Source organism: Malaclemys terrapin, chromosome 7 (genome assembly GCF_027887155.1).
Source record: "Malaclemys terrapin pileata isolate rMalTer1 chromosome 7, rMalTer1.hap1, whole genome shotgun sequence".
NCBI classification, from domain to species: domain Eukaryota; kingdom Metazoa; phylum Chordata; order Testudines; family Emydidae; genus Malaclemys; species Malaclemys terrapin.
The window spans coordinates 85,553,428-85,566,010 of NC_071511.1; the positions used below are offsets into that span (position 1 = coordinate 85,553,428).

General features: G+C 45.1%; 1 protein-coding gene across 1 annotated transcript in view; it reads right to left on the reverse strand.

The window, feature by feature from the left end:
• The window catches only part of CDH23 (cadherin related 23), a 516,293-nt gene that overhangs the window by 170,851 nt on the left and 332,859 nt on the right, over window positions 1–12,583 (reverse strand). The window contains exons 17-19 of the mRNA XM_054034015.1: window positions 11,981–12,108; window positions 1,509–1,581; window positions 5–121 (exon numbers count right to left, since the gene is read on the reverse strand). Of these exons, the coding sequence (XP_053889990.1) occupies window positions 5–121; window positions 1,509–1,581; window positions 11,981–12,108 (318 nt within the window). The remainder of the gene's footprint in view (window positions 1–4; window positions 122–1,508; window positions 1,582–11,980; window positions 12,109–12,583) is intronic.

The window sequence follows — 12,583 nt, forward strand, 5'->3', positions numbered from 1 at the left end:
TCACCTGAACGAGCGTTGATCCGGAAGTGAGAGGAACCTTCCAGGGAGTAGATAATTGACTCTTGACCATATTCTCTGGACCGATCCAAATCAGTGGCATTTAAAAATAGCACTGTGGCTCCTTGGAAAACACCAGAAATGAGGAATCAAAGGTGCATATTTGTTAGCAAACTGATGGACAAGGGCTGGGTCAGAAAGCACAGCACCCCCAAAACCCAGTTGGCTCGTGGTCACTCCAAACCAAGAAGCACGTTCATATCTATTCCCGGCCTGCTCTTTTAATAGGTCTATAGTTTCCTATCCTGCTAACTGGTCCATCCCTCCAAACTGACTGTTGTATTATCAGCAGCTCTAACACCCAATTCAAACTTGTCACTGTGTCCAGGAATCCCAAGGTGAGAGACTTAATCACTTGGCAGCTCTTAAAGAAAGTACACAGGCCCTCAGGGATTTTAAGTGCCATGTTAGTGGTATTTTAATGTTAATCCAGGGGAAGGAGGCTGCATGAGTCAGCTCTGATTGGATGTGTAATCACTACCACCACCAGCTCGGTCATGACCAGCGAGCAGTTCATGATGGGTCTGCTACTTACATGCCCCAGGAAAGCTGACAAGGATAAACTCTTTAACAAAAAGGTATTTAATGTTAACGGGATTTAAGTGCCACGGTGAGGACCTTTGGTTGCATAACTGGGAGGCTGTTGCTTTCACAAGTTGCTTTCTCAGTAAGACAAGGGTGTGAACTGTATGGGAAAGTGGAGAGTGGGGGAGCTTGAGCTCCAATTGGATAGAAAGTCAATTTTGCCTTTTACAGGTTTACGCTAGCTCTTCTGATTTTCACTGTATAAGCACAAATTGAGCACATGCTTTACTTGATATTTACCAGCATAGCTATGAACAGGGTGATGCTGCTTCCTAATGCAACTAACTGGTGAGATCAGAAGCCCAGTTACTCCCTGGGCTCAGTATGCATGGACACACTGTGGAAAATTAGGATTGTACCAAGCACAGGTGCTTTGGGAGTTTGTCAGCCTCATGCTACCATGCAGGCAGGAGCAATAATTCTGCATCCAGTATTTGCCAATTATAAGGTCGGAGGCCTACTAGCATGGTTGAGCAATAACAGAACCAATGGCCTTTCCTCAGAATGCCCTTCCTTCAACTCCCCCCCTCCCATCCCCGTCTGATGCTAAAACACCCGAGCGGGTTAAGCTGCTACAATGGTACGTGTGGAGAGAGGCAATGTGCATGACTGCACACATCTCGTGTGTGTGCAATGCATTATGTATGTATTGAAATCAGGAGGCCTGGGCATTAGGCAGCTAATTCTCTCTCTCTCTCTGCAAACTTGCTTCTCACGGGATGCTGACAGCCTCTGCCAGGTAGTTGGGCTCTTTTGGAATCTAGTGCCACCTCCCCATTGGCCGAGTAGGCGGTCATATAAAATATTACCAGTAAGACACCACAAATGGGAAGCCATAAAGAGAGTGAGAGCACAATTTTCCATACCTGCCATGATGTCCTCCATGACAGTAATGACGTAGGATGGCCGACTGAACGTGGGTGGATTATCATTTTCATCCTAAAGAGAAAATAAAAGATGTTGGAAGACACTGACTTGGAAAAAGACAACAGAATAATGACAAAACTCTGGTGTGATAGGACATGGAAATGTCTACCCCCAATTGACTTGCTGCCATTTGGACCAGAACACTGCTGCTTTAACAGTACAGAAAGTGGGAGGATTGTCTTGTGGTTAAGGCACAAGGCTACAACCAGGAAGATCTGTTCACAGACTTCCACTGCAACTCTGGTCAAGTTATGATATTTTGTCTTTCCGTGCCTTAGTTTCTTAATTCATAGGACAGGGACAATAACATCTCTCTCCTTGGGGTGTTGTGAAGGTTAATTAGCTACAATAGGAAAGTTGTTTGGAGATGAGAGTGCTATGTAAAAGGTAGGCATAGTTATCTGCTAACATTGTCTAGGGGTTGTGCATATGCTGGGAAAGGAAAGGCACCTTATTTTGAACATTTCTTTTCTACTCCATTTTCTCTACTGCTCTCATAAGAAGCTTGAAAACAAAGGGTTCATCTCTTCTCTGTTTCCAAATTGTGATCAGCACAAAAGGAGCGGGCAGGCATAAGGGAGCCACTTACCGTGCCCTGATTCTGTGTTGTTTGGGACCTAATGCCAGTCAAACAGAAAGCATTGACATGGCAAAACATAGCTCCAGCAATGCTCCTTCCCTCCCCAGGTTCTTCATACCATGAGTAGGGAGTGCACAGCTGGCAAAGGAGCCAGCTTTATGCCTGCAGACAGCTTACCTCCCCACAAGGGAATTTCTGCTTGCCACTTTGGCCTGAGCTGGACACTCTGACTCAATGGTTCAAAGTGGCTAGAGTGGAAATGAGACTCTGGCCAAAAGTGTCTTTCCCTACTGATTTTTTAAAACAAACACATCTGATAAACACCAATTTCCTCCACCCATAGGCACCGACTCCATGGGTGTATGGGGACTGGAACACCCACAGAAAAAAAATAGTGGGTCCTCAGCACCCATTGGCGGGCCCCGTGATCAGCTCCTCCCTTTCCCTCCCAGCGCCTCCTGCGGCTCAGCTGTTCAGCAGTGTGCAGGAGGCACTGGGGGGAGGGGGCGAGTGAGGGCAGGGCACGCTTGGGGAGGGGGCGGAACAGGGTGGGAAGAGGCAGGGTGGGGACGGGACGGGACCTTGGGGGGAGGGTTGAGTGGAGGCAGGGCCTGGAGCAGAGCAGGGATCGAGCACCACCAGGGAAATGAGAAAGCCAGTGCTTGTGCCTCCACCACTCACATCCTTCATCTATAGACGTTTCAAATGAAGCAGAAGCAATAGTGGCTTCCTTTCGTTAGCTTCTCTGCATGTGCACAAGTACCAGTACAGATGTTAACAGGAATGTCTATTAATTATCTGCCTCTGCAGAGAAAAGTGGTAGATTCTCTCTTGCTTTGCTACTGATCGATCTTACAGTTTCTGGGAGGGATGGAGTGGGAAACTGATGTACAGAATCCCAAGGAGATTCCTTCTCTGATATAAACATTTCCAATTAATTAAGTCTGGTGCTATAAACTGCTTTCTTTCTGTTATTCATTAGAGAATGTCTTGTGAGCGCCTCCTCCTCCTCCAGCACACAGTTTTAGAAGGGAGCAAAACATTACAAGAGCCAAAAACAAATACAAGCAACAGCTCCTCCTCCCTCTTCTTCCTCAGAGCTACACACAAAGATTTTATCATTCAGGATCACACTGGCCAATGAAACATGGTCCTGGAAGTCATATTATCTTTTTATTTTGCACAAAACAAGAATCATCTGATTCCCGATTACAAGGAGGAGGAAAGGACTCATACTTTCTTTTACAAAAGTGAATATAGTGCTGATGAAAGATGACATTTCTGGGGACAACAAATCCTCTGTTCACAGGACAACCATGGCACAGACAGTGGCAGTACAATTTTTCCCACACTGCCACACTCACCTAAACATGCAGAGACCACTGTTAAGGGTGAGAAGGTAGTGCAATCTCCAAGTACTGTTCTACTAAGATTCCCCAAAGAACTCTGCAGTAGTTGTGCCTTGGATACTTGTCTACTAGTAAAGGAAGATCGCTTACTCATTTCACAATGGCTGTCAGATGTTAAATAATAACTAACCTGTGCCAGGTTGGACCCATGAGATAGAAGTGATCAGCTCGGAGACTTGCATAACACCAGTCCACTGAGTCATCCAACCCCCCTGGATGTTTTCACCTTTTCCTCTACCTTTAAAATGGTTTAGCCCAAAATTTCAAATAAGTGGCCAATGATTTTGAACACACAGCTCGACACCTTGGGTCTAGTTTTCAGAAGAGCTGAGCATCCACAGCTCCTATTTTCTTCAGCTGAAGTTATGGGTGCTCAGCACTTCTGAAAATTAGATTGCAAGGTACCTCAAGTCGGGCATCTAAAATCAAGTGGCCACTTTGGAAAATTTTGGCCAGAATGTTTGATGCTGAAATATAAAATCATAAAAAAGTAGGGCTGGAAGGGACCTCGAGAAGTCATTGACTGCATCCCGCTGTGCTGAAGCAGGATCATCCCCGACAGGTACTTGTCTAACCTGTTTTTAAAAACCTCCAATAATGGGGATTCCACAACCTCCCTCGATAACTTATTCTAGTACTTAACCATTCTTAGGGTACATCCACACTACCCACCGGATCAGCGGGTAGCGATTGATCTATCAGGGATCTATTTATCGTGTCTCATCTAGACGCAATAAATCAATCCCTGAACGCGCTCCCCGTCGACTCCGGAACTCCACCAGAGCAAAAGGTGGAAGCGGAGTCGACGGGGGAGCCACGGCCGTCGATCCCGTGCTGTGAGGATGGGAGGTAAGTCGATCTAAGATACGTCGACTTCAGCTACGCTATTCTTGTAGCTGAAGTTGCGTATCTTAGATCGACCCCCCCTCCAGTGTAGACCAGCCCTTAGAGTTTGAAATGTTTTCCTAATATCGAACCTAAATCTCCCTTGCTAAATTATGCCAATTACTTTTTGCCCTATCTGGACACAGAGAATAATTGGTCACTGTCCTCTTTATAACAGCCCTTTACATATTTGAAGACTATTATCAGTTTCCCCCATCCGTTTTCTCTTCTCTAAACTAAACATACCCAGGTTTTTTAAAACCTTTCTTCATAGGTCATGTTTTCTATAGCCTTTTACTTTATTACTCTGCTCTTTGGGCATGTAAACATAATGTACGCCAAGGTAAGAAGCAATAGTTCCTTAGCTTTGGAATGATTTCACCAGTTAAATATTGATCCCTGAATACAGTCTATACCTAGGATACATTCACCTCTGAAAGGGTATATTGTTGAAATAATAAAATAATATATTCATGAATATTTCTAGTTACCACTTCTAAGGTGCCCATCCTGCTGATGTCTTTTTGAAATAAAATGGATGTGAGCAATACACATTTAATAACTACCAGTGTTTGTTGTAATTTATAGTTCAATCCTGTATACATTTTGCTATATATTTAAATTAAATTATCTTCCCCTCCACCCCAAACATGCATACTGCTGAGTGACACAGTTAAGCTGATCTAACCCCCGTAGACAGAAGAATTCAGCTGTGCAGTTGCAGCTGTGCTGATGTATGGCTTCCAGTGTAGACAAGATCTGATACTGGTGTGCATGAGCTCTGCACAGTGCAGGGCCTACAGCAGCATAGGGGATGAGAGGAGGTGACTTTATACAATCTTCGTGATTCCCTTATTCTGGGTCCACCCAGGCAGTGGTTCAATGGCAGATGCAAGTTAGAGCCATCTCAGCCAGCATAAAGGGGCCACTGGACAACGGTGAATCGGGCTCATGATTCACAAGTGACGATTTTGCCAGATGCAGTAAGAGGCTGCCAGCAGAGTTTACTGACAACTTTAAACAGACTCATTTTTAAAGATTTCCATTTCTCAGTGAGCCCCCTGTACATAACAGAACCAAATTAAACACAAAATCCCTATAAACATTTTCATAAAAGAATTTCTGCTCATTTCTTGGTGGTTATGAGGGGTTTTTTTTTGGTGGGGGTGGGGGTGTATTAAGCAAGAGAGAACCCAACTTGTTGACTTCAGGAGAAGCAGTGAAGCTTACTTCACACAAAGTGCTAGCAAACATACCTAATAAATAAACTCAAAAAACAGGTTTTTTGCTCACTTTCTTCAACTGATTCTCACATCAGAAAGGCAGCTACTGCATTTGACCAACTGACCAAGAATGCGTGGGATAACAGGAAACTAACATTGAACACCAAGCTACCGGGCTACCAAATGTGTGTTTTCAACAAGATCTGGACCTCCTACAGCAAGCATGAGGGAAGGCTAAACACCTTCCACACCTGCTGTCTTCGTTGTACTCTAAACATCAAGTGGAAACTCAAAGTTCCTGACACTGAAGCATTTGAGAAAGCAAAATTGTACAATTTAATCTATTCTCAAACACAAATGTCTCTGTTGGCTCAGTCATCTGTGTCAGATGTATGAAGGATGCATTCCAAAGGATCTCCTGTACAGAGAACCTGCAGATGTTCCTTGGCCACTGGGATGACTTTGGTTCAGGTTTGAGGATGTTTGCAAAAGGGACTTGAAAACTGTCCACATCAACACTGCAAGCTGGGAAGACGCAGCTAGCAACAGGCTACATTGACTCCCTGGTGCAGCGCAGCCCTCCGAAAGAGGCTGAAGAGAGGTGGCTGAGAGAAAGGAAAGCACAGTGAGAGAAGAGGGAAGAGCAACTGGCCCCAAGTGCTAGTAGTATATTAGTTATATCCTCTGACCCTGCACCTTATGCTTACACTATTGGTGACAAGGCCTGTCACACGAGAATTGGACTTTTTAGCCACTTGTGATGCTGCACCATGCCATACAATAAGTGAACAGCTTTTGCACTTACACAATAGTCTTTCAAGACTGACGATTGCCACCACCATGTTCAGCTATGGAAATGTTAAGTGATCCTATCTCTACTAGTAGATACAAAAAGGTTCAGACAAGAAATACGATTTTCATGTTGATGGTGTCCCTTTCAGCTTGTCTCTGCTGGGAGACAGAGACAACCACTGTCCTGATGAACTTGATCAACACCACTTGGTTTAAAATATTCCTAAAAATGGAAGAAGGATCAGCTTAAAGGTGTTTTAAATGCCATTCAAATAATGTTAAACTGACAAAACCCAACAACAGAAAGGAGTTAAAGAATAAAAACTGACACAAAATAAAATACCCCATTTGCTTGAGTCCCTATGAGCTTCCAGAGGCCTCTGATAGCCCTGTAGCCATGACTGAGGCTTTTGCCGTTGAACTTGATATTTGAGGCCATTTCACATGCCAGTGATGCTCATCACACTCTAATTAAATTGTCATCCTCTGCTATCTTTGCCGGAAGCAGGTGATCTTTAATCAGCCTTTGCATCACTTCTGTGATGCTCAGTTTTGCACATTGTCCTCCTCACAGCGTGATGAACCTTAATGTGGAAATCCCCTCCGCTTTATACTCTCATTCTTGGAGGGCATGGCTATTGGGAAACCCATCCATCAAAACGTATCAAACTTATTAGTGTTGCATTTAGTGTTTAATTATGGGAACTCAGTAACAAGCTTGCATATTGTGAGGTGGGGGGGGGGATGTCTGAACATGGATGGTGAAAGCAAGTGAATAAATGAGAGATTATGGAATAAATTCCCGCCAACTCCGGGAAACCTTATTCTGTCATTTTTCACTACTAGGTTTTTTGCACTTTTCCCCAAATCGTCTTGTGCTTGCCACTGTTGGAGACAGGATACTGGCCTAGACAGCCATTGGTCTGCGCAGTATGGCAACTCCTAAGCTCCTTCAAGAGAACTGATTCACCCAAACAGGGTAGTAAGAGACTCACTTTCTGCCCACCATCAACCCTGCTCCCAGGCTCATTATATTTGACTCATCAGCTTCAGAGAAACTGATTTAAAATGTTTCCCCATCACTCCACCTTCCTTGCCAAAGGCTCTATTTTCTTTCTCAAAGCAAACAGCCAGTTCTAGCAATCTCTCTTAAGGGGAGACTTTGTCAATCACCAACACCTCTTTTATTATATACTTATATATAGTTAGAGTTACTGGCTCACTGCGCAAAACAGCGTCTAGAATGTCAGTGACGGAGAGCTAGGCAGAAACTTATTAGTGGTGATATTTCCTGGGATCCTGGCATCACACTTGCTATTAGTTCTAATTCAGCGGCTCCCTCTACAAAAGCTTATTGTCCCCTAATGGGAAATCTACAAAGCGAGTTTGACTTCTTTATTAAAAACCAACAAGCAAAGGATGAAAAAAAATTACCTCCCTCCACACTCTCAGTCACTCTCTTGTTCTGTCTTTTTTTGCTTTAAGTGCCATTGTGAGCCACTTCATCATCATCATCTTTTTTTTTTTTCAGTTGAGAGAAAATCCCTTTGGTTGAAAGTGGAGAAAGTGACAGCTACTTAAAAATCATCAATGTACAAAATCAGCCAGAAGCAGATGACCTTTTCAAGTGTGGTCTTTAGACAGATGTGATTACACTGTCCATAGAACAGCCAGGGGAGGAAGTATTTAGCCACTACTAAATTCCCTTATTTCTCCCTCTTATTCCACCCCCCCCCTAATATTATAAAAAGAGTTGTGGGGAAGGGAGAAGAGGGAAGAAGAAATCACTCAATTGTTATAGCAATGAGTTCCTCCATCTTCTGGTCCGTGCATTGATGCCACTTACAAGCAAGATCAGATCAGATCACAATAAGACTGAAGGGTTATCAAGTAAACAGACTCCATTGCTGATACCTTCCTTGAGACTTTGTCAAATCACAATATGTTGCAAATCGACAATCTGATCTAATCCTGCAGAGCAACATTTATAAGCTAATTCCCCCATCAGCACACACATACCATCTCTGATAAGAACATCTGTATCAGGATGCAGAAGGCAAAGGAAAGCATCTGGTACAATGCAGCAACCCAAACCTTATCCAGCCAAGACAGCTAGCATTTGAAAAATAAACAACTGACTGTGACTGATTCAGTGACTGATAATTTCAGACACTGGAAGTGCTAATGTGCATTTGATATTCATGTCAGACTCTGTGCCGTTTGGTTTCAGGCACCTTTAGCTCTTTAAAAATGAGGAAAATGGGGGAAGAAAAAGGAAAAGAGCCTCTATTAATCCTTTTGAATTTTGCAAAAATGGAAATGAATGAAGACACTCTCCTGTCAGGCATCTGCTCTCTTCACCCCATTCTGATCCCCGTGTTCCACTGCTTTGCAAGCAACTCAGTGGAGGAATCTCCCAAGGCTTCTTGTCAGGTTAGTTGGTATAAGAAGGAGAAAAGGAAGACATCACTCTCACCAGTCAGCTCCTGGGGTATTACTAATACTCATTCCATATTAGGTGAATCCATCTATACTACACTCTGCTGAACTTACACCTTCTGTTTCTTTGTAACACCAAGGGCCCACAGCATGAGTAGTTAAGAAAGTTACAGTAAGATCCAGGATGCTAAGCTGATAACACTTTGGGGAGACCTAGCAGTTTCCATGAAGAAGAGTCAGATTCCCAAAGCAATCACCATCAGATGCTGAATACACATTACCTATAAAGACTATACCAGGAATATAGTGGGCTGAGAACAGACTCTGAGCAGAAACTATGGTCTAACCCTGAGTGATCACAGACTCTTTCTGTAGACTTGGGCAAGTTTACTTAAACTTTTAGTTTCTCTTTTTGTAAAATATATATAATAATTCGTGTTGTTCAGCTATTTGAAGACAGAAAGCACTTTATAACTGCTAAGTATTATCCTTGCACTCCTAACCACCACCCCTATCGTGCTCCTCACCCTGCTGTAAGCTCAAGCCCTTTACAATTAGATTTGCATGCCTGGGTTTCAATGGCTTTCATGCAGTGAAAGGAGAGGAGAACAGGTGAGTGGGGTCCTGATGATTGACTTCTGTTTGACTGTTTCCATGAGACCTCAGAGAGCAGCTAGGTCTCTCCACTGCATCACCCTCTGTCACTCAGACACAGCAAGAGACAGACTGAGTTTATTTAGCCACCAGATTTCAACTCTCTCCTCAAAACTACTATAAGTATTGGGCAGTATCTTATAGGTCCGTAAGGCTTGGGTTTGCAAAGCATCTAAGGGAGTTAGGCGCTCTACCTTTCAATGAACTGGGTTCCTAACTCCCTTTGGCACTTCGAAAATCCAGCCCTACATTACTAATTTTATTTTTGTAAAAGAACTCTCGGCAAGAATTTTTTCACTCTGCTTGCGGCTCACACCAAAATCAGTTTATGAGCTGCTTCCACTAGTTCTGCAAGAGAAGATTATGAATAAAAATTATTCCTTAGATGTGCATGTACCTGTTAACATCACTGGTGATGCTGGTGCTCATACAAGGCTACTTCTCAATTAGAAACACAAGGGGTGGGGTAAGGTGGGTTTTATTTTAAAAAAAACAACCCACATTTGAGAGGGAAAGGAATGCTATTTCTTTAGGTTGCTTTTAAGAGAGAATTTCAAATAATGGAGAGAAGAGTGTATGTGCGTGCATATATATTTACATGTTTGTACATATAAATACAACACATGTACTGTATCGTATGCACACGATATATTACGTATATACCCACAGGTGCTGGGTGATCTCGCTCTATGATATAAAGGCAACATCTGGTGTTTACAACAGGAAACTGCAAGATAGGACCTTGGAGCATTACTCTGGTTCTGCCACTTACATAGTCTGTGGGCTTTGGCAGGTCACTTAACTTCTCTGTGTATTATTTTACATATCCAAAGCATGAGCAGAATGGTACCTATCTACCTCACAGGGCTTGTAAAGCCCTTTAAGATCCTTGGATGAAAGGTGCTATGTAAATGTAAAGCAGTATTTACTCCTGGGGGAATTCTGTGGCACTGCGCATGTGCAGAATTTATGTCCCCCGCAGATTTCTTTGCTTCCCCGCAGAAAAATGACTTTCTGATGGGGAAACAAAGGGAAGACACAAGAACGGTCAGGTGACCCTCCCCAGCAGGATTTTTTGTGTGCCCGGGGCAGCTGGCAGAGAGGTAAATCATTGTGGGGCAGGAGATGAGACTGGGGAAGACTCAGCTGGTGGCTCCTACCCTGCACCAGGCTCAGCTGCTAGTCCCAGCTGGCCTGGGGAGGATGGGACTTCCTCTTCCCCTGCACAGCATCCAGAGCCAGGTCAGACCCACCCCCAGTTTTCTCCCCTGGCTGTAGGAAGCTCTGCAAACTCTCCCACCCGGCACACTTCCTGCACCCATCGTGCCTCAGCTGCAAGGGGAGGGATCACTGTACAGGGAGCAGCTCCCCTATCTGCGCAACTCCTGTGCATCCAGACCCCCTCATGCTCAGACATTCCTGCCGAGCCTCACTCCCCTTGCAGCTGAGGCACGATGGGTGCAGGAAGCGTGCCGGGTGGGAGAGTTTGCAGAGCTTCCTACAGCCAGGGGAGAAAACTGGGGGGTGGGTCTGACCTGGCTCTGGATGCTGTGCAGAACCCTCCCTGACAAACCCCACTCACCCTGCACCTGGATCCCCACCCTACCGAGCCCCAAGCAGCTGAACCTGGATCCCCACCCTACTGAGCTCCACTCCCCCAGCATCTGGCTCCCCCACTGAGTCCCCCAAATCAAGACCTCCCTGCCAAGCTCTATCCCCCACACACCCAGACACCTCCCGCACTGAGCCCCAGCCACCTTCACCTGGACCCCCCTGCAGAGTCCCATTACCATTGCACCCAGAACCTCCCAAAAAGCCCCTGTGCATCCAGATCCACCCTGCACACAGATCCCCCACTGAGCTGCCTGACCCAGATTGCCCCACACAGAACCCTCTCAACCACACCTGGATCTCCCCACATTAAGCCTCTCCACACTTGGATCCTACCTTACTGAGCCTGCCTGCCCACACCTGATGCACCTGGCACAGAGAGACAGGGCCCTGGGGTGTTTCTGGGGCAGGCCATGTCCTAGCTCTGTGTCAGGGTTGGATGCAGCCTCATCGCTGAGTCCGTGTCCTGGGGGGAGCTGCACAGTGATCTCCCACCTCTGTGCAGCCAGTGGCCTGTGCTCCCCAATGCCATGCTGGAGCCTCTACATTTATTTGACAAATAAAATTTGCAGAGTTTTTGCAGAACTTTAAAATATTGCGCACATAATTTTTATTTTTTTGGTGCAGAATGCCCTCAGGAGTTAGTATTCTTACTAAAGTAGAAAAACGGCTGGGGCACTGACATCAAGCACGTGGACATACTCATCTGGCAGTGCCCATGCTACTAGCCATTAGTATGCCATGATGAGAATTTCCTGCTTGGGGTAGGACTTTGTGGGGAGGGGAAGAGTGCAATGGTAGGCACAGCTGGTACTTACAAACACCTCTACGGTGATGGGAACAGTGCTGTTAAGTGATGGGACACCAGCATCCTTGGCCATCACAGTCAGATAAATAACTCCATTGGAGACTTGCTCATAATCCAGAGGACGAGTCACACTTATCACTGAAATGGCATAAAGCATTGGAGTAAATGCAGCTGGTACTAGCCCACTTAACAGCTAACACATACACCCAAGCACACGCACATACGCACGCACGCATCAAACAGCAGCAGCAGCAGAAGTCGGTCTGGTACAACTCCTGGAGCAACGCATTTAGATCTCGTCTATGCTAGGAAAATCTGTGAGTTTTTATTCTTCACTGATATAACTGCACTTGTGCTACCACTGGCAGCAGCTGGTCACAGTGCTTACAATGCCAGAGCCCACCATGGCTAGCACTGATGCAGTTGCTCCAGTCCAGATAACCACAAATGTTTCCGGGGTCGATGCACCCTTAGTAATCCACAGAAGCATTTACTCTGAATCAGCCTCAGCCACTCAATGGAGGTATAGCCAGCCACTCTTCAGAGCAAGCACCAGCTCCCACCCCACCCAGTAAAGCAATTGCATTTCTTAGCAGAATTGTCCTGATTAAGG